Source organism: Numida meleagris, chromosome Z (genome assembly GCF_002078875.1).
Source record: "Numida meleagris isolate 19003 breed g44 Domestic line chromosome Z, NumMel1.0, whole genome shotgun sequence".
Taxonomy (NCBI): Eukaryota; Metazoa; Chordata; class Aves; order Galliformes; family Numididae; genus Numida; species Numida meleagris.
Genome location: NC_034438.1, coordinates 33,269,964 through 33,296,663, shown reverse-complemented (window position 1 = coordinate 33,296,663; position 26,700 = coordinate 33,269,964). Strand labels below are relative to the sequence as shown.

Sequence of the window (26,700 nt, the reverse complement as noted above, 5' to 3'; positions counted from 1 at the left end):
ACACTGTGAAGTTGAAGGAACAATATGCTTGAGGAATATAAATACAACAGACAGTAGATCTTACACCATAATGACCATATGGTCATTAACTATAATGTGACTAACTAGAGACAAGAATATGTGTTTATATTATGTACAGCTTCATATAGCAATCTGGAGAAAGAATATGTGAAAGTAACACTTAAACTGGGCAGCTTTCTTGATCATTCTATGTCATAAGTCCTAACAGCAAAGAAAGACAGACCTCATAAAATTAGACTTTCTGATTTTCAGAATAACTTTGGTTAAGGACAGAGAAACATTAATACACAATTAGCAACTCTAAGATAAAACACTATTACAAAAATAAATAAAGTAAAACGAAAAATAATATTGTAATTATTGATGTTGCATGACTCCATTTTCACTGTAGAATAACTGATTTAGAACAATAGGAATTAAAGTTAAAGTAAATGCTACATATGTCAGCCCTCCTATTATCCTCCTGCCTTAAAGATAATATTGATTAGGAACTGGTATTTTTTTCCTTTGACCATTACTTATCAGTATTAACCATTTACAAGTCACTGTATATCACATTTGTGCCTTGAATTTCATAGGTTTCCAAAAAAGACAAAATAAAAATCTTATGAACGAACAAAAAATAAAAATCTCACATACTGAAGAATTTAAATACTGCCGAAGTGTTTTTGTCATTTTAGTTTTGGTTTCTGTTGCTTCTGAAATGACCATGAGTGAGCAGAAAATAAATAAATAAATATGATGCCTGGAAAGAAATTTTGTATAATACACAAACTGAATGTCAAAAGGTTATATTTTGCTTATTTTTGTCAGTTCTTTTATGTAACAGAAGAAACCAGAAAGAATTTTTAATGAACATTTACAAGAGTATTTCCAAATGTATGGTTTTATATTGCCAGTATAACATTGTACTGACTAAGGATAGGTCTCCTTGAAATAGAAAGATTACTGTTTTTTTTTCCTAATATTCTGGTAGAGATATTCAGAATTTCCCTTCAATTAATATCTGCTGATTTTAGTCAGCAATGCTTTTAACATTGCACCGAATTAGATCAATCCCTTTGAGGTGTCTTAAGCACAACATCTCAAGATCAACATACAAAAATTCTACTCACTTTCAAAGTCCCACATTTCTTGAATAAAGTCAATACCTTAATAAAATGACCCAATTCCAAATCACTGTATATTCATAATAACTCCCTAAAAAAGTGAAGTGCATCATTGTTGAAGAAATGGTAAATTAACTCCTAGATTAACTTTACATTTGTATAAAGAAGACTTGGAAAATACATGATTTTTCTAGAATCAGGAATAAATGGTCAAGTGTTGCATCCATTGTCAAAGACAAAGACGACAAAAGAAAAGATGTGGACCAGCCATCACCAAGGGAAATTAGGAGTGAAACTCTAAGGTGGAATGGAGAATCTGCAAAAAATATAGGAAAATGTGAGATCTATAGTTTTGCTGCTTTAATCAAAGGTGATCTGATACAATGAGCATGTAATAGTTTTTCTTTAATGTAACAGATTTTCTAAATAGCTACCTAGAACTGTGCTATGAATCTTCTTTACAATTGAGAGCCACGTTATGGAAAATAATAGAAAAAATTCTAAGTATTGATAGACAAGGAAATACTCTCCTGTGAGTACAGGTGGGATTGGTGACGAACATTAAGAAAATGCTATTCTTTTAACACAATTTACCTGCTTAGGTACAGGTCTTTGGAGAGAAGGAGATGTGTCTTGGCTTTGCAGCTGCACATAGCCAGTCCAAAGGCAATCTTTGCTCAGAAGAAGGCAGTTTAATATTCCTACCAAGACAGAAGAGACTGTGCATGAAGTAAAGTACACTGGAATTTGATTGCCTGAGGCTGCTGCAAAACTCAATTTGGAAGATGGCATCTGTAATTCTCTTCTTACAATTGAAAACTTTGCCGCTACCATCAAGCTTAGGCATATAATTTTCAATTCCATCTTCAAACACCACAGTAAATTTAGACATCTGCATTAGAAATATTCCCAGATTTTAATGTGTTAAATATATTCTAAATGTCTAGGAATGTCAAAAAGACAAGTTTTATGAGCAAAGAACAGTAATCCAAATCAGTCAAGGGTACGAACAGAAAACTTTCCATCAAATGATCTTAAACATATTTATAAAAGAATAAAGCAAGTAGTAGACAAACAGAAATAACAAGACTTGTAATAATAATGGATATGAAACTAGGTGGCAGAGGATAAATTGTGAAGAAATGATTGTTACGTGAATGTGTCCTATATACATTAACTGATAGTAGAGGTAGGTACAGGAAGCACGAAAAACAAAGAAGTCTCTTTATAAACAATTTCCTGTTAACAGCCTGTACGATGAAAGACACAGCAGGGAGAGGACAGGAAAAAGCATGATCCTCAATTTAACAAATTACATGTTGGAGTCATAAGACAAGCAAATTAAATAAATAAATAAGTATAATATAATTAAAAAAAAAAACAACAGCTACTACAACAAAAAATACAAGGGAAGTTCGGCAAGAAATGTCTCGGAGAACTTTTCTGAAACATACAGATCAGATCAATGTCTGCTGCCAAGACAGCAGACAAGACTGAAGGCAGTGGGCAGAAATCTTAATGTATTTCATCAACTGAAAAAATGAGAAACAGTGTTGAAGGTAAGCCACAGGCTGACAGAGCACAAGAAGCAGAGTTTTTTTAGAAGAAGAATAATGGCAAATTCTTGATTTACTACATTTCAACAGGAACATGAGTTAATTCCTGCCTTTTAAGAGATCTATTGTATCTTGAAATTATATAAATACTAAGAGGAACGCTACAGAACATGTATCAGTACAAAACAATTACAACTCCCATGTATCATACAAGTTTTAGATCAGAAAAAGCAAACAGACAAGGGCTGTATTACTGACTCAGCAAGAACACGGACGACTGATTAATATGGTTACAGATACCATAGCTTACAAAGTTATAAGGTTTTAGCTTCCATATCTCTAGAAAGATCAAGCAACTGACTTTTTATAAAAAACTAAGTCACTACACCGCTTTTCACAGAAACAAGACCGTACAGGTTACAGTTGCCTCTAACTATGCACTCAACAGCATCAAGAAAAAAAACAAACACGTTCAACAAAGCGTTATAACCACTGTATCATCTGTGTTGCAAAGCTGTTTTTATTACTCTGTACCATTGCAGGCATGGGATGCGGATTTCTGCAGTTCCCAATGATTTGTGCTAGCCTTTGCATGCATACATATCCATGCACTCTGCACAATCAAACAGGTGGAGGTGTAGGGTTACACGGCTCCACATATCAATTTATCACACTGGATGCAAGTTTCTGTTTTGTCCCAAGGGCCTTCTTTTTAAGATTTTTCCAATTATTTGTAATGGAAAGATTCCGTAGCAGTGAAACATCAGCAAAAATAGCAACACTCGCTTGTATTTTTAATGTATATTCTGTGATCCTAAAGCCAGAATGTTTCTAAAGCTTATCATCTTGCCTAAATACAAAACCTTTTTAGTCTGTCAATCTACTTCCCAAAAGTTTAAATAGGGATTGTGTAAACAAATGAAAAAGTGTACATATCAAATAATTCAAATAGTATTGAAAGAGCACAACTAGATCTACGTATCAAACCGGGAAAATACAGCTGGATTTAAAAGTTGGTATTTAGCCTCACTTAAGAGTGCAATTGATCGCCGTGTCAGGAATAAACCAGTTTGTGACCAAAATGGCACACTTCTCCCCCTGCTACTTCCTGGGCTCTGCTTCACTCCCGCACTGCTGGTTTCTCTCTACCTCTGGACAAGCAGCACAGAGGGGAAGGCAAGCAGGACTGTGGTCAGTCCTAGCAGCTCCTCAGTTCTGCTCCTTCTTCCTCACGTATTTCCCTGGCTCCTGCATGGATCTCCACAGGCCACAGCTACAGAGATAAGAAACTGCTCCAGTGTGAGATCTGTCATGGGACACACTGGGGATATCTGCTCCACACTGGCCATTTCCATGGGATGCAGAGAAATTCTGCTCCGGTGCCTGGTTAGAACTGGGTGGTCTTTGAGGTCCCTTCCAACCCATGCCATTCTATGATTCTACGATGATTCAATTCTCAGCAACAACAAGATTTCTCTTAAATATCCCCATGAAGTAGAGCAACTATGTCAAAACCTATGATAACCATTGTTTCTTGTTGAGACATCAAACATTAAGCTTTAAGTGCTCTAAAACAAATGCTCTAGAATGTATGTTTTTGACAAAGTAGCATACTGTATAGGCTGTTAAGACAGAACAAGCCATATAGTTGAATAAGCAAAAATATGAAATAATAAGTATGAGAAAGACTTGCATTTTCCAAGGCAGCAGAACTTGACCGTCTGCTCCTGCAGACTAGTTACACCACACAGAAGCATGCTCCTATTTGCTTCCATGCTCTAGTAATCTATTTCAAGTTTTCCATATTCTTCACAATCACCATCGAAAATTTACATTGGAATGGGACTGAACACACTCACAAACATAACAACATAGGCTCACTGCATAAATGAAATTAAGTTACAGAATTATTTACAGATCCATTTAATTACCTACAGTTTACAGATGTTACTGTTACCTAGTGCCTAAATTAATGACAGGTTATCACCAAAGGGGCAGTCCAGCATTACAGAGAGTAGAGTTAAAGAATTTCAAATGGACATAATTGTGATTTTTTTATAGATAAAAAATGCTATGTCGTATTATAAAAATGAATTTGGAAAAAAAAGACTGTTTCATATATAAAAGCATAACTGTTTATGTTTCTCTCATTTTCCTTGTAGGTCATTTGGATAAATACAACAAAATACTTGATAAATATTCATTTTAACAAACCTACAAAGAATTGAGCCTTCAAATATTTAATTTAATTAAGAAACCCTTATTCAGTATTTAACAAGGTAAAACTTTCTACTCCCAGCAGCTACTTTAACAAGTCTTTGGCAGATAGCACAAAAACCATTCAAACAAGCTTCCAGAATTATAAGCAGTATCAACAGATATTACAATTATTATCTGGACACTTGAGCAAAAATAGTTGGCATTACCAGTGTTATTTAGACACAAATACACTAGACAATAAGCTATCCTACCTCATGCTTTCTTTCAGTCTTTCCATTGGTGGTTTTCAGAGTAACTGTAGTATACAAACTATGCTCCACCAGGTTAAGACTCGCTTTTTTCAATTTTTCCTTTAAAAGCTCAATTTCAGATTTTTGCATGGTGATAAGACACTCCAGTTCTCCTAAAGAAGGCTGTTGAAATTCCTAAAAAATGGTAGTATAGATAGATTATATACGTAGCAATAAAATCAGAAGCATATTATACCACTTAGATAAAACTGCCTAGGGAAACATAACGTTATCAATACTACAAGGAAATGTGTGAGATCTGTAAATAATTCTGCCTTTGAAGATGGATTATAAATTCAAAACAAACAAACAAACAAACAAACAAAAAACCAGACCCTTTAGTGTTCATGAAGTATTCCAAAACAACCAAAGCACGTTTTCCAAATCCTGATTTGGTCTTAAAAATGGTTGATTTATAAAAACATCTCTTCTGCAGCAACTTGTTCTATTACGGTATTATACCTGAAATGCAGTTACAATTTCTTGACCAAATGTTTTAAATCCTACAGATGTTTCTGATGAAATGTCCACTTGGTAGGTATCAATGGACCATCAAACGGGGAAAAAAAATCTTAATTAGTTTTGTAAAGATATTTTTAGTTGGAAAGTGCTTTAGAAGTGCACATTTTTAATGGAAATCTACAGCCATAATGCCCATATACTCAGCACAAGTGTTGCAGTCAAACTGAAGACTTAAAATGGCAATCCTAGATCGCAGTGTTATTCAAGGTAGATATGTAATTTCACAAAGCCCTTATATTTCAGGACCTTTCCCAGCTAACAAACAGTTCATATTAGTTCCCTGACACAATGCAATATTGTCATGCACTACTCACCTCCAGCCTTTTATAAAACCTTTTAAGATCAACAAGTATTTTCACTGATTTCAGATATTTTTTAAAGCACATCTTTGATGTCCAACAATGGACTCGTGTGAGTATAAATGATCAAGAGTGATCATGTTACAGTGCTTGATAAATTACTCCATGTCAGCTGAGTTTTCATTACTACCTGTGATTATACCCACACCACCACAACCACAAGGCAAAACACTGGTAGCTTGGCACAAACAACAATATGTCTGTTGTAGTCTACCACAGACACAAAGGGAAATGCATTAGCTCAAACCTCCTTCACAGTGCTTGAAGGCTGGGGACAGACATTCACCTTGCTAACACAGCTGTGCCAGGCAAAGATAATATTATTCCCAGATGGTCAACACAATCAGGCAGCTGGATGCTAGCACCCCAACACCTCTGCTGAAAGGAAAGATGATGCAAACTCCCTCCTTATTTGTTTGCAGGAACAGAAGGACAGATTAGTTTAAAAAATCAGTGCAAGTGCCTTGAGCTGTCACAGCTGATGCACTGCAGTGACTAGGAAAAACTCACTGCCAATGGTGCTATAACAGCAAAGACACCACCTATGAAACAGTGGTCTTCGATCAAAGCTAGATCCAGAAAACAATCTTCTCAAGACATTATAGTTTTATAATACACATGCTTCCCCTGATTAGTCAGTCTGGCAACCAGACTTAGTTGCAAGTGTTTGAACATATTCTGAAGACAAGTACTTATTTCACAAGATAAGAAAGTATTTTAGGTACAATTCTCAGCTGTTCCTACTCTCTCAAATACTGGAATGCCCTATGTAATAAAAATAAGGTATACTGACAAAAATCAGAAAGGGTAGTGTAAAAAAAAGACGAGGGAAATCAAACAGTTTCCAAATTCAGGCCAATCAAAGGAGAAATACACTGCTATCAAGCAAACACCCTAGTATGCTTAATATTTGATGGAAACAGAGTAAAAGGCATAACTATATGATTTCCTGCTATGCAGAATACAAGGCTTTTCATAGTAACTACTACAAACTCAATTTCTACAAATAAACGTTAAATTAGATTAGAATTACCAAGCATTTATTTCAACAAAATCATAACTCTTTATATAGCAAACAAGCACAGGAAAGTGGTCAATGCTCTGCTGACTGTTCTGTATATAATTTCTGTTACATATTTTGCATAATTTAGGCCATATGAAGTTGCAAACACATCACTTCCACCTATATTACCCACAAAAGTCTAAATCTGTATCTCAAAGAAAACTACAAGACAGAAAAAAACAGAAGTAAAATGGAAAAATGAGCAAAGAAGCCATGCATTGAGAAGAACACTTAATAGATAACTGAGGTTTTGCTCATGTAACCAGAACTTCAGTGTTATATATAATTTGGGGGAAAAAGAAACACCCTAGGGAATGAAAACAATGCCAAAAGATATGGGAAATGTATTTATATTTCTGTTATATGCTTGATATTTTTAATTGACCTTTGCTCTTTCTTATTTAGACAGAGAAAGGCACGTCCTCCAATTTTATTATTTATCAGCCACAAGTAAAAAAGATAATAATCCTATGCGTAACACAAGCTGTACAGTTACATTAAGAACTAAAGAAGAAAGACAGCTTCAATCTCTTAAAACTATTTTCATTCATGTTGCCAAAAACTGCATTTTTTAAGTCTAGAACTATTAAATATTGCTGACTTTTGAGCTATGAGAATTAAAATAATTTAGCTAATGAGTAACTTCATACTGTTTCACAACTCTAATTTCTTCTATCTAAAATGAAATGCACAGTTTTGTGAAATGTAATTCCATTTAAGAGTCACAGAGTATATCAAATTCTTGCTCCTACATGTCAATGAAATCTTACAACTGACTTTAACCCTGTTCCTCTACTGGTCCTGTAATTTGTTTATTTTTTGTTTAGTTTTATTTGTTTTTTCCTACTCACTTCTTCTCCCAAATGATATTTCTTGAAATTACCAGGCAGTGATACTTATTTAAAGCTGAAAAACCATGAAAGTTCAGTTTCTAGTAAAACTCCTGCAACAGCCTCTGTGCACATGCATACACTTAATTCTTAGGAAACTAAAAACAATTAAAAAAAAAGTCAAAGATTTTAACTCATACCTCCTGTCATGGTTTTGTGATTTTCGGTTATTGGTACTCCACATCATAACATCATGTAGTGGATGTACCTGGTTCTCAGAAGAGAAAGACTACTACAGTCCCCACGGTACTTTGCTCCTCTGTTACCATTTTCCAGCCGGAGGGAAAAGATAAAAGCTTGCAATATAAAAGCTTGCAGATCATGAGACCTCGTCCCTTTTCCGCCCATCTCTCGTCTTGGCAGCACCTCGCTCTCCAGCCGTCTTATCGTCGGTAGTAGAGTAAGGCCTACCTTGATTTTGGGACATTCTCTCTCCCTGCATTGGATTTATCAGCTTAAATTGTAATTATATTGTATTATAGTGTGTTGTTTTGCATTCCGATATTTTATTTAGTAAATTAGTTTGTTTCTCCTCAGATTGTTGCCGCTGTTTTTTGCTCTCAGGGCCATCTCCTTACCCTTTTCCCACTGAAAAGGGTAAGGAGACTGAAGACTGAGAGGGGATCTAATCAATGTCTACGAATATCTAAGGTGCGGGAAGCAAAAGGACAAGGCCAGACTCTTTTCAGCAATGCACGGTGATAGGACAAGGGGAAATGGCCACGAACTGAAGCATAGGCAGTTCCACTCAAATGTGCCTAAGAACTTCTTCACAGTGAGGGTGATGAAGCACTGGAACAGGCTGCCCAGCGAGGTTGTGGGTTCTCCTTCTCTGGACACATTCAAGACCTGCCTGGACGCCTACCTGTGCAATCTGGTCTAGGGAGACTGCCTTGGCAGGGGGGTTGGACTCGATGATCTCTAGAGGTCCCCTCCAGCCCCTACAATTCTGTGATTCTGTGATTAGCTATGTACTTTTGCCTGTGATGAACAAGAGCCTGCATGCCACACTTGGAAAAATCTCCACTAGTGGAGGTGACCACTGCCACCGTTGCCAGCGCTGAAACGCACTAAACAATGTCTCACTGTGCTTACATTCACTGCTTGGTCTCCAGAAATGTTCAGAAAGCGTTGGTGAATGTCAGTGGGTGCAATTTTTTTCTGCATGAAGAAATTCAATTCCATACCATTGCTTCCATGTCAGACGTCATTTTGTCAGACTGCCTCTTTGCTGCCATCTGTCTCACAGCAACAAAATGTAACACAATTTTTGTGGGAAGGTGTAAGGGAACTGTTAGGTCACAGCTTGAACTGCAGACTGAGAACCTGGTGAAGTGCTATGGCTGACCTAGGGAGTACAGGCAAATTGTTTGCACCTATACTCCCCAACTGACCAGAAGGGGTGGATCCAGGCTGAAGCCACCCTGGGCTCATATAAGCTATAGCCTCTGAAGGAAGAGAATTTCTTAGACCTAGGTTCTTTCTGAGAAGGAGTGCTGCATAGCCAAAGAGCCTCCTCACCAGCTGGATGAGTTAAACTCTTCTTTCTTTAAACGAAGATCAGAAGGTTCAGCCTCTACTACCATACCACCAACATCCACCTCTGACATCTTTGGCCAATATAATAAAGTAGGAGGTGTTACTTTTGGAGCAGATCTTGTAACAGGGAGGAACAGAGAGGGTAAAGAGGATAAAATGACTTTCCGAAGACTGTGTAGCCACCAGAGAGGGAAGACTCCTCAAGCCAGGTATGAATGGTATTTTATTTGTTAGTAGAACCAGAGTTCCTGTTATCTAATCAATTCTCCAGTTATTTGGGAAAATACACAAATGGAAGAAAAGAAAAAAAAAGTGGTCTGGAGAAATGCTTAGAAGAATCATCATGGAAGGTGACTTCACCAAAGCAGGATTTTATAAAAATCTTTTTATTAAACCAATCGCTCATTTCTCCACTTATTAACCGGCACAGCAACTTCTTAGTTGCAAGTACCCAGTTAGGCTGAGCAGTTTTTTCCTAAAACCAGTCAGAAAAGAGACAAGCAAAGATCTAGACAAATTGAAAACATCAGTACTATTTGCTCTAATACATTACAATTAATAGGCATGAAAAATAAAATATAACATTGCAGAAACCCATGTAATTGCTTGTAAAATTATTTTATACCTTTATGCTCCTGGAAGCAATGCTTTATTGGTGTGGCTCAAAAGTTTCTATTAAGTATAATGGCTGTTTTATTATTACTTTGAACCTTTAGAGCATGGTCTCTACCATTTTGTTTTGAAAAAGGTTGTTCATTAGTAACTGGACGGTTCTTCTTGACTAACAACACCAAACTATAGACAGTATTTCTTCACAGATTCTGAGACATTTGAAAATAAATATTGGCATACTAGGCAAGTTTTAAAAAGAGCAGTTTTTCTGAGTTATAGACTCAGTACTAGAAAGCAAAGAACACACTCATATATCTGATGGGCAGACTGCTCTGGAAAAAGCAACTTTATTGCCTGATGAACTATTACACCACTATCACAAGTGAAAAATCAAACCTGTGCACTAATGGTGTAAACTAGGGACTGTGCTTGTTATGCATTATCATCTCTGTACATTAGAACCTCAATCATACTCAAACAAATTCACTAAAGTGTGGTTTTCAATCTGCTAACTATGCATTCCATAATAGCCTGTAATTATTAAAAACTGACAAGAAAGCTACGCCACCTGTGTTTATGTGAAGCCAGGTAATGAAAAAAACAACAACGCTGTCATCACCTCTCAATTCCTGATTGCATTATCAAAACTGTAGCCGAGTTTGGCATCTGGGTGTGACCTTGTTAACTGCTAGGGTAATTAAATTTATTCTATTGGGAAAAGGGATGATAAATTATTAGCAAGAAGATTTTGTTCACATTTTATTAAATTGGCCTGTCAAAGGGTCGGCCAAATTATCAAGGGCCTCATTTATTGGAGGCCAGCCATATTGCCACATCTGTTACAATTATTTATAATTTCAGCAGTTGAAAACCAACTGAGTTAGGCATCCGCCATGTAAAGTAATTTACAAATTATCTGATGAGGGAGTGTTTTAGCTTCTCCCTCATTTCTAGCCAGCAGAAAGCCGCGCTGTAATTACAGAACACGATTAGGTTCTTTGGGGAACTTATCTTGCACTCATAGCCATAGTAAGATGCAGCAAGAACATATGGAGGAGCTTGTGCTTCTACTCCCTGAAGCTCGTGACCCGCCTGCCGCTGAGCCCTTGAGTTGAATTTGAATGAGAGTGCCATGGCTAATGTTCTACACATGCACCATTTATGCCACAAAGCAAATCGGATCACTGTTAATTATGAAGCAGCTATAATCAGGCCTTCACATCTGTGTAATGTGAAGCGCAGTAGGCTGTATTCCAATAATGTATGACTACCTTTGGGTCGCAAATTGCGAGCCATATTGCCTCAGTAGTAGTTACTGAATTCAAAGTAAGTCCTTTGATAAAAGCCCATCACAAAGATATTTTTATCCATTTTTTTTTAAACACAAGCCTTTCTTTATCAGCTATTGACCAGAACAGTTAAAGCATATGGCACAAGTTCATTAATGAACAGTAGCACACAGCACTCTAATTTAATGAAACCACTTGAGCCATAAAAATCAGATTTAGTTAATTCCCCCTTTCCCTTTTTTTTTTTCTTTTCTGCATCTAGCCTATACCCTGGACTCCAACATAATGTCATGGGTGATCTTGCTGTAAAATATAATTATTTTCTCGTACATTTATAAACAGATTTTATATTTTAAGAGCCTGTGCATTCTGTAACATGAAATGGGGGGAGGGTGGAGATGAATGGAAAGAAACTGGAAATGGGAAAGAAATGTCCAAGTAGTTTCTTCCACATAACCCAAAATTTAACCTGATAGCAATTAATAGCACATAGATCATTTCTATTTTAGAAATTACTGTCTGGCAGCTGTCTTCTAACAAAAAAAATATTCTTTATTTAGTGAAAAATCTTTTTGTGAGAAAGCAGCTAAACAAGCAGCACCCAGATGGCAAACCAGCTACAGTTTAATTAATCCACTAAAAGCCATTCAGTTTTCAGTAAGGGTAATGTAATTTTGAATAATTGTAGGAAAAAAAAAATCACTAAACGTTCTTAAGTTTTATTATAGCGGCATGAATAGTGCCACTATAGAGTAGTTAAAGTTGAGTTGCTCTTTCCATTATAAACCTCACATTTTTAGTATCTTGGTCCTTTCAGGTTACTGTATATTGAGAATAGATAAATGGAATGTCAAACTAAACTAAATGAAAATTAAGGCATTCTTCAAAATTGGATTCAGATTTCTCTTTCTGTCCTTTTAACACTCTTGAGTAGGATGTAATTAGTTCTCAAAAGGCATGCAGTACCTTCCTAAAGCACACTGCATTTCTTTCCTTTAAAAAAAAAAAAAAGATTTCAAAAGCTGAACAAAGCCCCTATTCCTTGTTTTATAGAGGATAGATGTCTGCATCCTGGCAGACCTACAACATCGCAGGTGGAGTCCCAAATTGTCATAGTAAAACACACCCAACTGTAACTGAAATTGCTGTTTACGGTGATCAATGCTAGTATACTGTGATCCCAGTAGCAGCAATGACTTCACAGACTTTATTAGACAATTATAACTCCTCGCAGCTTTTCTGAGGACAGAAACCTTTGTATGCCTGTATAATTACCCCAGAATGGTGCAGTTCAAATAGAAAAGCTTCCTCTGAAAAGAATAATATGATTTCAGCGAAGATCTGTATTTTCTGACCTCTACTCTGTTTAAAACACACACATACAAGACATTTTGAGAATGGTTTCATAAGACATTGGTATGAAAAAAATGTTTGTAAACTAACAAAATTGCTATTACTTCTTTGATTATGGTCAGGGTTTGAAAATAGATTATCTTTAAGGTCTCCTCCAACCCAAGCCATTCTATGATTCTATTCTATGATGAAGAATCCAAGACATGTCTGTACTACCTTTAAAAAAGTGTTTAGCTGTAAGCTAATGTATTAAAATTCCTATAAAAATATATCCAAGATCAAAATAACTTGTTATTACTTAAAAATACATGTTTCTTAAGGTTTATTTGATACTTATTTATGTAGTACAAATTCTGAAAAAATATTTAAATATGGACAAAATTTAACTTTGTAAGTTACAATCTTCATCTGTTATTATAGACCTTCACATATTATAAGGCTAATCTCCAAGGAATTGATAGCTTGTGACTTAAAAGAATACAACCATTTGAAAATCTTGGTCATCTGACCTACCCCTTGCTCCAGTAGAGCCACCCTCAGCATGTTGGCTAGGACTATGTCCATGAAAATCTAGGAAGAAGAATTCACAGTCTCTCTGGGCAACATGAGCCAGTGTTTTTTTGCACACACAGTTAAGAAGTGCTTCCTGATGCTCATCGGAAAATCTTATGCTGCAGTTTGTGCCCACTGTCTCTTGTCCCAGCACTGGGCAACACTGAAAAGAGCCTTCATTTTCTTTGCACCCTCTCTTCAGGTATTTATATACTGATGACATGCTCCTTGAGCCTCCTCTTCTCCAGAACAAACAGCCCCAGCTCTCTCAGCCTCTCCTCAGAGGAGAAGTGCTCTGGTTCCATCTTTATCTTGGTGGCCCTGGACCGTTTCTGGTATGTACAGGTCTCCCGTACTTGGGAGGCCAGAACAGGACACAGCATCCCAAGTGCAGCTTCACGGGGCTGAGCACAGGACAAGAATCACCTCTCTTATCTGCTGTCAATATTTTGTAATACTTATTAGTTGATTAAAAAAACACATTTTAAGATCTTCGTGGTCAATTTCAGTACTTATACAATGAAATGAATAGTTTTAAAACCAGGAAGATATTTTATGGTAAGCTTTGACCTATAGGAGGTGAAAGACAAACTCTTTATGCAAAGCAATTAAATGTAAACCTAAACAAGTGTAACATCAAAAGCATTTTGTTACAACTTATTTTGGTAACTAAAATGTTCCCAATTTATAAAACAAAATTTACAGCAACATACTTTGAACAGGATATTCTCCTCTTGATATACGGCATCAGTAGGAAGAAATAGAAAATTAAGCCTCAAAATATTCATATTGCAATACTAAGTATACTGTGCAAGATACAGAACAACTAAAATAAAAGAGAATTACTCAAATTGATTTTTTCTTTTTACCATTTGTATTTCAATTAAAATCAGTATGTGATATAAGCTTAATAAACTGAAATTAGTGGAATTCTGGTAGAAAACCAGTAAGTTACACTCTGAAAACAAGACGTCCAGGATTTTTGCATGGAAACACTGGATGCAGTTTGTCTCAAAATGCTTTATGTATTTCTTATACAAATATTCCTGAAATCGGATTATTATTACTTTAGTTACAAATGTGATTTTCTTTCTAATAAGTATAAGTAATACTTCTGTGCAATTTTTACTGTCATTGTTTTACTGATATTTGCTACTCTGACTGCTTTTAAGAACTTTGTGATGGAAAGTCAAGATGCTACTACAAAAGTGCAAGTGAATTACAGAGTAGGTAGAATGCACTTGGATGACAGATTATACAATTACAGTTATTTACTGTCCTTCAATCAAATATAATCTGTTGTTGTCATTGATGTCTGCAGAAACACAGAAAGTAGGAGTTCAAGACAGAAACGACTTTCAGCTCAGTAAACATATTTAAATATTTACCATTCACATTGGTAGTAGTTACATACATAAATCGTATGGCTAGATGTATGGTACACATCCAGGAGCTAAAAATGAATGCTTCTAATGAAACAGAGAGAAAACAACAATTACAAGATAAGCTATTAATCAAACTCCACACATTTATGTTTCCAAAACGGCTTAAAAATTTTTTGTGCTTTTCTTTTTTACTGTATGGCATTGGTGTAGATCAAACTAAAGTCTTCCAGATTCAAAGATGCTTAACTCTCTGAAAAGAGAAAAGGTACATGAAAGCTCCTTAATGCACACATACTGACAGATAAGCAGAAATTTACTATAAAGCAGAATCAAATTTTTCATCACCAGAACAGTCAAGGCAGGATCAACCAGAAGTTTGCTATGACTAACAGAAGTGCCACACAGACTAGAACATGACTGCAACATTTAAAGAAGGTGTATATTACCCTTAATAAATGGGAACCGAGATAGTCTTGATATTAAGTCTGATAATATAAAATTATTTTTTCCTGACTATATTATAATTTCAACAGTAAGAAAACTACAAATACTGGAAAAATGAGCTTTCTTATGTAACACTGATCTATAATCTTCTTGGTTAGTGAAAATCTGATGAAGGTGTACTAGTGCTGCTAACAAAGACAGTTAGCATGTTCCAAAAAATGTTCAGCAAGCCACTAATCTAAACATGCTCAAAAAATCAGTACTTTAAGACAGAAATGTAACTACAATTTAATCCAACTTTCCAACTTCATTTAAGAACTGTTTTCAAAAAACAGTAACAAGGGAAGTTGGTAGATGCATACATTATTTTGGCTTCTTGTTAAAGAAGCCTCAACTCCAAACTCACCCTGTTCCATTGATCAAGAGACAGCTGTTAGGAGGTCTGCTAAATCTAACAGGTCCCAGAATTAATGACAGATAATAACTTTTTTTTCTCTTGTAGAAACTTCAGCTGTGTAACTACACAACAGTCATTATCTTCCTAACATTTAAGCAAAATGGTAAAGTTATTAATTTTATTTCTATTACAATATTTGGCTGTCATCTAAATGCAGTCAACAATGTGTACTAAGACACTTTTCAGAAAGGCATACTCCGACCTTTCAATCAGAACACAATTTGGAATGTTTATTATAACAGAACAAAAGAATGTTAATTAAGACAAAACACTAAGCATGCTAAACACATATTGTTTAGCAACCACGGTTAGCTACTCTGCATCATTCCCCTATGACGATGCTGCTTTTGTAACACTTATCATTTGATCCATCCCAGCCTGGATTAAGATTAATCTACTGAAAAAAAATGAAAGTTTGTACATCACATTTAGCTTACTATATAAGCATATATATTTCTCATCATAGCACGTCCAGAGAAGGGCAAAAAAAATGACGAAAGGGCCGGAGCACCTCTGCTACAAAGAAAGGCTGAAGCAGTTGGGCTTGTTCAGCCTGGAGAAGAAAAGGACACAGGAAAACCTCTCTGCAGTCCTTCAGTTCTTAAGGGGAGCTTATAAGAAAGATGGAAAGAGACTTTTTACACAGTCTGATAGTGATAGGACAAAGAGAAACAATTTTAAGCTAAAGTGGGAAGTTTATAGATTAGATATAAGGAAGAAATTTCTCACTGCATGGGTGATGAGGCATTGGAACAGGCTGCCCAGAGAAGCTGCGGATGCCCTATCCCTGGAGGTGATCAAGTCCAGGTTGAATGGAGCAATCTCATCTTGTGGGTGGCAATGCTGCCCATGGCAGGGTGGATTGAACTAGATGATCTTTAACAGACCCTTCCATTTCAAGTGATTCTATAAATGTCTTCTGTTACCACTGGTAAGTATCTGACTGAGCTTGTGACAGATCACATAAATGCTCAGCTGTTTCTGCAGACAATCAGACTGAGCCTACATTCACTAACATCAGCAAATTTTTGGTGCAGTTTCTCTAATAGTAGTGACAAGTATACTGTTTCAAATACACTGGGACCAAGGAGAGTGCCACACAGTCTAAATGCTGATAAGTGATCCAAATGGAAACATACCACACAGCCAAAAGAAGGACAGAGAAGCAAAATGTACTTGCGTCCATATTCCTCTCCAAGTCAGTGAGAAATGCTCCATATCTGGATTCTAATTTACACAGTCCGTATTATTTAACGTACTTCAAGTTCAGATGCCACTACAAGAAGGCACAGACTAAATCAACAAAGCTTACAGTAACAATTAACTCACACTAGATGTGACTCATTTAAAACATCTAAAGGAAATGACATGTAAAGTAGAGGTGATGAGTGTACGCTGTTATTAGCCTGTAGAATATTCTTTACTACTCAGAAATTTCCTGAAGTTCTTTAAAGAAGTAAACAAGATCCTTGTTAGCAATAAAATTTGCTAATAATAGTAAACTATTCAAGATAATACAGACAAAAGCAAATGCCAAAGATTTACACCAGATCCACCTGGGATACAGTGTGGCTATGTAATTAACTTTCAGGCAATATCCAAGTTCAACAACTGACAAACTGCAAAAACTTCTTCAGATCAGTACAAGATGATGAGAGCAGAATGATTAATTCAGAAATATGGTTTAAGCATTCAAAAGCCATGATCCAGAACTGTGTTACAGCACGAACAGCTTGAGACTTCAGTTATATTCATAAAGTTTCAAGAAAACATCTACTAAACTGTTCCAAAAGAAACAAAGAATCTTAAGGATGTATTAAAAATGTGAACACAAGAAAGATTTCCATTTAATCAATGTTATCATTTGTAAAAAAAATTATCAAATAATTAAAGAGGAAGTTTAAAAATCATATAAAAAAGAGATTAAGAATCTTAGGATAAGGAATCTTAAACAATTAATACTTCGGATAAAATTAGAACAATAACTCTAGAATGACCATTAAGAATAAATCCAGGGAGACAATCACATTCTTTTGCTTTACAGCAGATTGTTACTAACAAACTTTTAAGAATTAAACAGTATGCTTTTTTATTATCTAAGCTTCTTCGTGTTCATGAATACAATCCTTGGTTACAGATCTAACTTACCTATTCAAACTAAGTCAAGTTTTGCATTTAACAAACATATCACCTTCACTAGTTTCCCCACTCTCCCCAAAAATGCTAGTAAATACAAAATACATAAGTAAATTTCATTGAAAAGAAAAAAAAAAAAAAGGAAGAAACCAAGCAAAAGAGATTACAGTATCACTGTGGGAAGATCACTGCACAGAACCATAGAGTCACGGAACCATTTGGGTTGGAAAAGACCTTCAAGATCATCAAGTCCAATCACCAAGCTAACACTGCCAAATCCATTATTAAACCAGGTCTCTAAGTGTCATGTTCATGTATCTCTTGAACAGCTTCCAGGGATGGTAACTACCGCTTCCCTGGGCAACCGATTCCAAAACTCAAACTCACCTTTTCCATGAAGAAATTCTTCCCAATGTCCAGTCTAAATCTCTCCTGGTACAAATTGAGGCCATTGTCCCACACCTTATCACTAGTCACCTGAATAAAGAGACCAACACCTCCCTGGCTGCAACCTCCTCTCAGGCTCTCCTTATAGAGTGATGAGCTCCCCTCTCATCCTCCTCCAGACTGAACAACCCCAACTCCAAAAGCTGCTCCCCATAACTCTTGTTTTCTAGTCCCTTCACCAGCTTCTCTTGTCTGACCACATTCCTGCAACTCAACATCTTTCTTGTAATGAGGGGACAAAACTGAAGAGGTTACTCAAGGTATGGTCTCAGGAGCGCTGACTACAGAAAAACAATCACCTCCCCCCTGTTTCTTTTTAAACTTAAGTTATAAAACGGCCTTTGGGAAACGTAGAATATAAGTGTAAGATCTAGCAAATTTCTGAAGCTGGAAGCATATTAGTGAAAGATTTATTATAATAGTTCCAAATGGTACACTAAAGCTTAGAGATTTTTAAACAAATCTACATTTCCACTATAATACTTTCTTTATATCTATCATCTAAAGTTTATTTGCATGGTGAGGAACAACAGAACAAAATAAGACCAATACATATCATTTCCACAGAGAAAATGCAAAAATTTCCCTTTTTTTTTTCCTAGGAATAAAAACATTTTGGTTTTATTTTTATTTCTGGTGTCCTTTATAGCTTTGTTACAGCATAAAAATAAGAGTTTGGTTGAACATACACACTATTACTCCAGTTGTTTTTCTAGGGCAGATACAAATTAATTACAAAATACCCTGTATTTACAACAGCAGAAAATCACATTACTGCAGTCGCACAATTGCACATTTTTCCCTTAAAAAAAAACAAACCAAAAAACTCTCTGCATTTTGCTATAAAACTGCATTTCCAGGAGCTTAATTTAAAACAAGAAGAAATAACATGTATTATTCCAGAAGTGGTCTTACCTGTAAGTCATGAGAAGAATTCTGATGTAACGTATTTAAAGTATCCTGAGCCTGCTGAAGTTGCTCCTGTAACTGACAAATCTTCCGATCTTTTCCAAGTAACTGATCCTGAAGAGAAGAATACCTTTGCTGCAGCTGAATTTCGTTTGTTTTAAAAGTTTCAAAACACAAAGTGAATTCATTATAAAGCTGTAAGATGGGAGAAAAACAATAAGGAGAATAAAAATATCATCAGTGAAGGCAGAAATGTAAATGCATGAGAACAGGAGGAGAGGGAGTATAGTTTAAGCAACTAGGATGCAAAGATCACCTTCTCTTTGGCAATCATTTTGCATTTCATGTCCACCTGCATCATAGCATGCTCTGAACGCTAAAAAACAGTGATTGTAACAAACTCTGAGTTTCAAACAAGTTTTTCTAACTATATGCAAATTACATCAGAATATTATCAGTTTCAAGTGCTTCTTTATGGCACTTGCTAACAGAAATAGGTACCGAAAAATTAAAATTTACTTTTTTCTTTACTATGTTGTATAAAATGTAGGGAGAAAAAATATGACTTAATGGAGTTGGCAAAAAAACGAAGCATCCTTCCTGGAAATGACATTAAAGGGTTGAGAATACAAATAACATCCCTGTCTTGTGTAGAATATGTTGATATTTAAAAAATAAACACTTTTAACATCTCTTGGATAGCGATACATTGAATCCACTAATGTCCATAGCACTTTGTATTAACTGTAAAATAGTTGTTTAAATAATTATTCTGGGGGAATGTTTGCATACAAGCTATAAAACTTGAACTTTCTATTAAAAGGTTTTATCCCTGACTATTCAAGAGTTCTTGATGAAACCAGAATACTGCACATATTCTGCAGCTACTTTATAGGAGATTCCTTATGCACTAACGAATTCTAGAACTACGCCTACGTAATAATTAGCACTATGTGCCATGTAGTTTACAAGAGTGAGTAACTTTGTGAGAATAAGAGAACAACTATTCCACCCCTCCACTTTGACATTTTTAATATAAATATATGAGACCTTTAAAATCACATTTTTATTACAGAAAAAAAAAAACAACTTGAAAAATAAACCTGTAGCTAAATAAACAGCAGTTTGCAAACTGAGGGAAAGTATTTACTACTCAAACATATATTCCTCACTTTTTTCACTGCAGTTCTTCATTTCTTTGATTGCTCTTCTTCTCCAAATAAATAATTTCCCTTCATTTATTCTACCATGAAATAATCGGTGCAAGGGATGCACTTGTGCAACTAGCATTTGGAAGGCCCATTTCTGCCATTCTACCCAAAAGAAACTAAATATGAAAATCAGAAACAGAGTATATCAATAATTTTTATTGGCAGTCGTTTTACTTCTAAAAACATTATTTTACTCTTCATTTTGGTCTTTGTCATGTTAGCTTTACTTCAATGATGCACTTTGTTGACTTCATCAGCTTACACCGCATAGAATTTAAAGCCTTTGGAAAAAGAATCATAACTATTAGATTTGGAAATTGTCTACCTATCACACTGTAGGAGATTTGGAAACAATAAACCTCATTCCTTTCCTTCTTCCTATCATCTTCTACTCCTAATGACTCTCAAAGGACAACGTAATTACTTCCTGCCTATTCCCCAAACAGATTAGAAATCATGTCTCTTAGGCAAAATTAATTCTATGTCCAGATACATTGATATTTTCACTGACTATTCAGCCTTAAAAATGGAAATTTAAAATGAAATTTCTATGCCTACTGAATTTTTCTTATATATTTAAGAAAGTTTCGTCACCTCCAGAAATTCGAGTTCAAGATTAGGCAATTGGTTGTGGAAATCAGTAAGTATTCACAGGAAAATAAACAGGTCATTTATCAAAAACATGCATTTTTAGGTAATGTCTTTTGAAATGAATGGAACATCAAAACACAGTTACTTCCAGCTACAGCTATATAAGCTCATTAGCTAGATCATACTGGTATGACAATTTGCTGGCTTTATGACTAGCGGCACTTAAGTGGTCATAATTATAGTATCTGAAAGGTAGCATCCTAGTAAGATGAATGGAGAACATCAAAAATATGATGCTTCTTTTCAGCTGCCAGCCACATTCCCTAATGTAGCTAATGCATAATTTTGGTAGTAAGTGTACGTCAGGACAAGACTAATAGCATATCTTTTTACTTGCATAAACTTTTCCAACCTTCCCTGCTTTGAAAACAAAAATAACAAAACACCAGTTTGAAGTATAAAACTAGCTAAAATGGATGTGCACATTCATAGAATTACTCTTTTTACATGGAGTTTTATGCATTTTTTCAAACAACACCAATGCACTAGCTTATAGGAGTGAGACTAAACAGAAAGTGTTTAACATCAGGAAATTTCAAAATTAAAATTAAATGAAAATAAATAGGTTTATCTACTGCTCAGAGATAAGCATCCAGATTTCAGCTTGGCTGACTTTTCATTTATGGCCATGATCACTGTTTTGTGGATTTAATACATGCTTAAAGTTTGGTATGGGATTATGCAGGTATTTTCTGCTCATTTTGCAACTAGTTTAGAAGAAACATCACAGCCACATTGCAATAAGAGCATTCTGGAACACACGAAATTGAATACTAATGTCAAATAGGTCAGCCATTAAAAAAAAAAACAGAAACTCATGTGTAGAGGTGACAATGTGTAAAAGATTGGAGGACTAGAGAGAGAATATTGACTAGAAAAAAAGAAAGACAAAATATTATAAAATATTTACACCAGAACTAGTAATTTTCACAGAAAAGAGTGAAATATGGACTTCAAAGAAGTGAGTGATTACACCTCACACGATTTTTAATAAGATGTGAGTTTTGATGAGAAAACTGTTCAATCCTCATGACAAGAGATAAAAATATATTTGTTTACAGGATGGAAAGACTTAAAGTCATCCCTTATAAATATATATATACAGCATTCCATATGGATTCTATGAAATTTCATTGATAGAAAAATGGCAATAGCCAATAACACAAGACTTTGTTCTGCAAAAAAAATGTCGCACAGACTGTATTTTGAGCATCTTTTTCTAATGCTTTAGAGTTGTACTTTCTTTGACAGGTAACATAGACTATTATTAGTAAAAGAACTTAACAACAAATAAAGAAATGTTAAAAGTACCTAAAACCTGTACGCTGTAATAAATTCAGCCCGAATAACAGAAGAGCTTTAATTTATCAGTCAGGAAAGAAGAGTAACTCGTCTGAATTACAAAAAAAAAAAAAAAAAAAAAAAACAAAGTATTCCCTTAACTAATTTGACTGATTTTGCCAGAAACAGTTTTTGCAACATATTTGAAGGAAAAGAAAATACTTCATTACAACAATGGGTGTACTTAGTGTCAGCTAATCAGCTAAAAGTGCCAGACTAAAGCGAGAAATTCAAGGATATCAAAAAGATATGACTCTAAAGCATGTCCACAACTGATATAAATATTAAACGTCTGACAATGATGAGGTTAGGTAAAGAACTGACACAAATTAAATATGCGTGATAGCAAGTTAGGCCAGGCCAAAGAAGGCTGAGGAATACCAATAAAAGCTAATAAAACTAGATAATTCGTCCATGTTACCTACCAGACACTATATTAGCCACAATCATAGTGCAAATGGAAAAAAAATTGTGAAACAGTTGCCAGAAATGACAAACACTCATTATTACAGAAGTGTGCAGGATTTTTTTTTATCTAGGTTTAGACCAGTCCTGTGTACTGAAGGCAATTAACAGCTGGGACACATTTTCCAGTTCTGTTTAATCCAAGAAGACTTTAGTTAACGCACTCATCGATTTTTCTATGACATCAACTAAAGTACAGAAAGTGAGGACAGCTAAGAGATTTCTTTCAAAAGTATATCTGTGAGGATCTAAAACACTACAATACAATCACTCATTAAAATGCAACAGTAACATTGTATAAAATGATAAAACAAATAAAACAATAAAACAATATACATATAAAATAAGCAAAATATTATCTTACATTAAATGCTCATCAGAGTGTTCACCCCTTCAAAAACTGCGCATCACTGCAGAGACCTGAGCAAATAAATGCTAACCTATAGTAATACCGGACATGTAGTTAAGAAATAAGTGGGAAAAAAAGTCTAAATTAAGACACAGTAAAACTATTAGGGAAACTGCTATAGTACTATCACAGAAAGTAATGTCACAAGATCACACTACTCTAGGAGAATTCCAGAAGAATAAGGACAGAAAACTGCTGGGACGAAACTGAAGAGGCACTCCAGACTACACATAGAGCATTCCTGGGATTGTACTAGGTCTGCCTGGGACAGAACTCACTTTCTCCACAGAGGCCCATCCAGTGCTGTCAATTTCGCACCAGTATTTTGGCTGCTGATAAGCAGTGCTGGCACAGCATCAAGGCTGGCTCTGCAGTACCTCTCAACCAGCCCCTAAAGGCCAGTAGGCTGTGGAGGGCAAAAGGAAGGGAGAAAATACAGCCAGGGCAACTGACCTGAGCTGACAAAAAGTATATTCCGTATCATAAGACTTCACTCTCAGAAACGTAAGTTATCTTCTCTGCGTAGACTGGAGTGAACATTCAGCAAGGTTGTGAAGAACACCAAATTGGTTAATGCAGGAAAGTGTTAATAATTCATACTGCAAACAGTACAGTTTAAAAACCTCCATGGTGGGACCAATCTGATCAGTAATAAAATTGAGAAATATTAAAATCTTATAATTCTAAATCGAAGTAGGTACTACATAAATACTTAAGTTTAATTTTAAGATTTTTCTTTATATGTCTCTTTGTGTACTCTCAACGCAGGATTTTTCGAATAGTAAGAAGGAAGTGAGTGCAGACCAGCATAATCACGACAGATCTATAGCCCATACAGAATTTCTTCATTTTTAACCTGATCACAAGTTAAAAGTATCTTATCACAAAATCCACTTGATAGTATGGGAACAATAGTAGTAAAGTTTGGTATAGAATAAATAAATGGAATAACCTAATTAACAAACAACAACAGAAAACAGTGTCTTAGACTGAACTAAAATGCGATATAATCATTAATGAAGACCTGAATTCCTCAAAGCTTTCACCTACAAAGTCAACTACCAGGACAATAATTCACTTATTACCGATGTGCACTTTAGTACACTTGACTTGACAGTTAGTTTCTCTCACCTCTTATCCTCTTATTTGTGAGAGAACAAATGTATTTTGTTTCAACTTGCGGAATAGACTGTTATTACTAATATTTATATATGTTGTTGGCTTTAGTTTTTATTTTGGGGAATCAATGCTACTTGCATAAAAATAAGTACATACATGTGATTTTTAATTACGCTTAAATGTTCTTGCAGTCCGGAAAAAGACCGTTAGTGGTGAAATTTAACCTTAAGCTAACAACGCCAGTCACTTGACATTCTGATTACAGTTTCTTAGACTTAAAGGAAACCAAACTATTTCCACAGACTAACACCATGAAAAGGACCAGCAAAGTCAACTGCAGGCACAAAATTAAGTACAGCAGCTGAAAATGCATCTGATGCTATCCTCAATCTACCTTCTGGTGCACTTGATGCAAATGTTTGTGATGCCTCACAACTGAAAAATCTTAATGTTTTCTAATTGCATGAAAAATCTAACTATTCAGCAATGCTTTTCCTCATTACATATATCCACTGTCCCAAAACCACAATATTCTCTATTTGTAGTTTAAGGAGCTAAGTTTTAGTACATTAATTATTATTTCCTATTTAATGAAAAATAACGACGTTTCCATCTCACTAAAAGGGTTTTCCACTAAGAGATTTTTAATCAGCACAATTAACAAAGAACCTTAAGGCCACATCAGATCAAGAGAAAGTACTGCATTATACAAACAAAGGCCCTAAATTGTAAATTCCAGAAAACTGTGATAAGCAAGCTAAAGAGTTCAGAATCTCTTCTTGTCTTATTATCCTTAGTATTGATTGAAGTATCTCCACCTTGAAATTGTCGGTGAGGACAAATCTATTGAGTCTCATTAAATCCAGAACAGGAATGAAGTCCCCCGAGTATGTGGGACCACTAAAACAGATGCTATGCACTTTAGAAAAATATTCCCTATCCTTGAGAATGAGAACTATAGCAATATGAAATAGATATGAATTTGTTTCCACACATGCTGTAACATAGAAGAGTTATCATAGAACATGGCACCCTTAAAGTCTGTACTAAAAAAAACCAAACAAACAGGAAAAGGTAGCTGTACGTCAAGTCAATGTAACTTGATAAAACAGATTACAGATCTTCACATGTATATGTTGCCCACTATATCTTGACTCAGAAGATAACTGTAGTCCTCAGTGGATTTATACATAATCCAGTGCAAGTTCATGACCTTGACCTCAGTTAAACAGAAAGATATTTTCTTTACTCAGTCTATTGCTTCATACTACACATCAATATCAGTGCAAAGAGCAGTTGTTCCTCAATGGCAGACTGTTACAATGAACTTGGAGTATGTCAGCCAACCACACTGTCTCAGCTATAGCATATACTGCCTATCTGACCATTAACAGAGAGGTCATTGATCTTGCTGTAAGGGACAATATATCATAGGATGCACCTGCTGATAGGCTTAATGCCATTTGGAGCAGTTAGACATTCACAAAGGAATATTTTCCATGGAGTAGCTAACACATCCTTATCTAGCTGTTGCAGCCAGCATATTAATAACGCAGAGAAAACAAACAGAACACACATTTGTCCGCAACTGTTTCCCTTTCTCATTCAGTGAAAAAACAGGCATTTGTATCATTTTTATAGGTGTTGAGTTTTCCAAATGCCTCTTGTGACTTCAGAAGATCTTACAACTTGGGAATTGCATGTTCCTTTGAAGAAAGTATAGTTTGATATTTTATACAGTTTACTAGTCACAAGTATAGAACAGGATGTCATGGTGAAGGAAAAACTCCTTCTTTGCTCCCCCCAGAGTTCTCGTGACTCAATTTGACAAACAAATTATAAGATCTATTATACTCTGATTTAAGGAGCTTACTTTATTGTGGCATAGTTTTATTTAAAAAAAAAAAAAAAAAGAACAGGCTTTTTCCAGGCATATGGAAAATTTTGAGACTTGCAAAAAGACAGTTTATCCATCAGTTCCACAACAGTCATCTGTCAGAATACTTGGGTTGTCTTTTGCTGGCTTACGATGCAAACTTTACTCCTCTTATTCCTCTATGTTGGGAAAAAAAAATGAATTCAGCAACTCTAAAACAATAAATTTTAGGGTTATCTGTGAGTTGAAGTCATTGGCTTGTCTTCAGTACTACGGTATTCTTGCTCTTCTTCTATCACTAAGTAAGCAGAAGCCTTAAGTTCTGCAAAGACAGACTAAGAACTGTGAACCAGCCTTCTGAAGCAGCCATGAATTTTGATCTAAGCCTAGGTTAGAAGAGGTTTGGCCTATAGCTGTGCCAGTACTACCTATCAATTTTCCAAACAAAAGTAACTTACACTAGCAAAATATTTTT

General features: G+C 35.3%; 1 protein-coding gene across 5 annotated transcripts in view; it reads right to left on the bottom strand.

Moving 5' to 3' along the window:
* The window catches only part of CNTLN (centlein), a 215,480-nt gene that overhangs the window by 112,059 nt on the left and 76,721 nt on the right, over nucleotides 1-26,700 (bottom strand). For 3 of the 5 annotated variants that reach the window (XM_021379767.1, XM_021379768.1, XM_021379770.1), the window contains exon 9: nucleotides 19,160-19,348. In XM_021379767.1, the coding sequence (XP_021235442.1) occupies nucleotides 19,160-19,348 (189 nt within the window). Of the gene's footprint in view, nucleotides 1-5,157; nucleotides 5,332-19,159; nucleotides 19,349-26,700 lie in introns of all 5 variants that reach the window. The other 2 variants (XM_021379766.1, XM_021379769.1) reach the window with 2 other exon arrangements.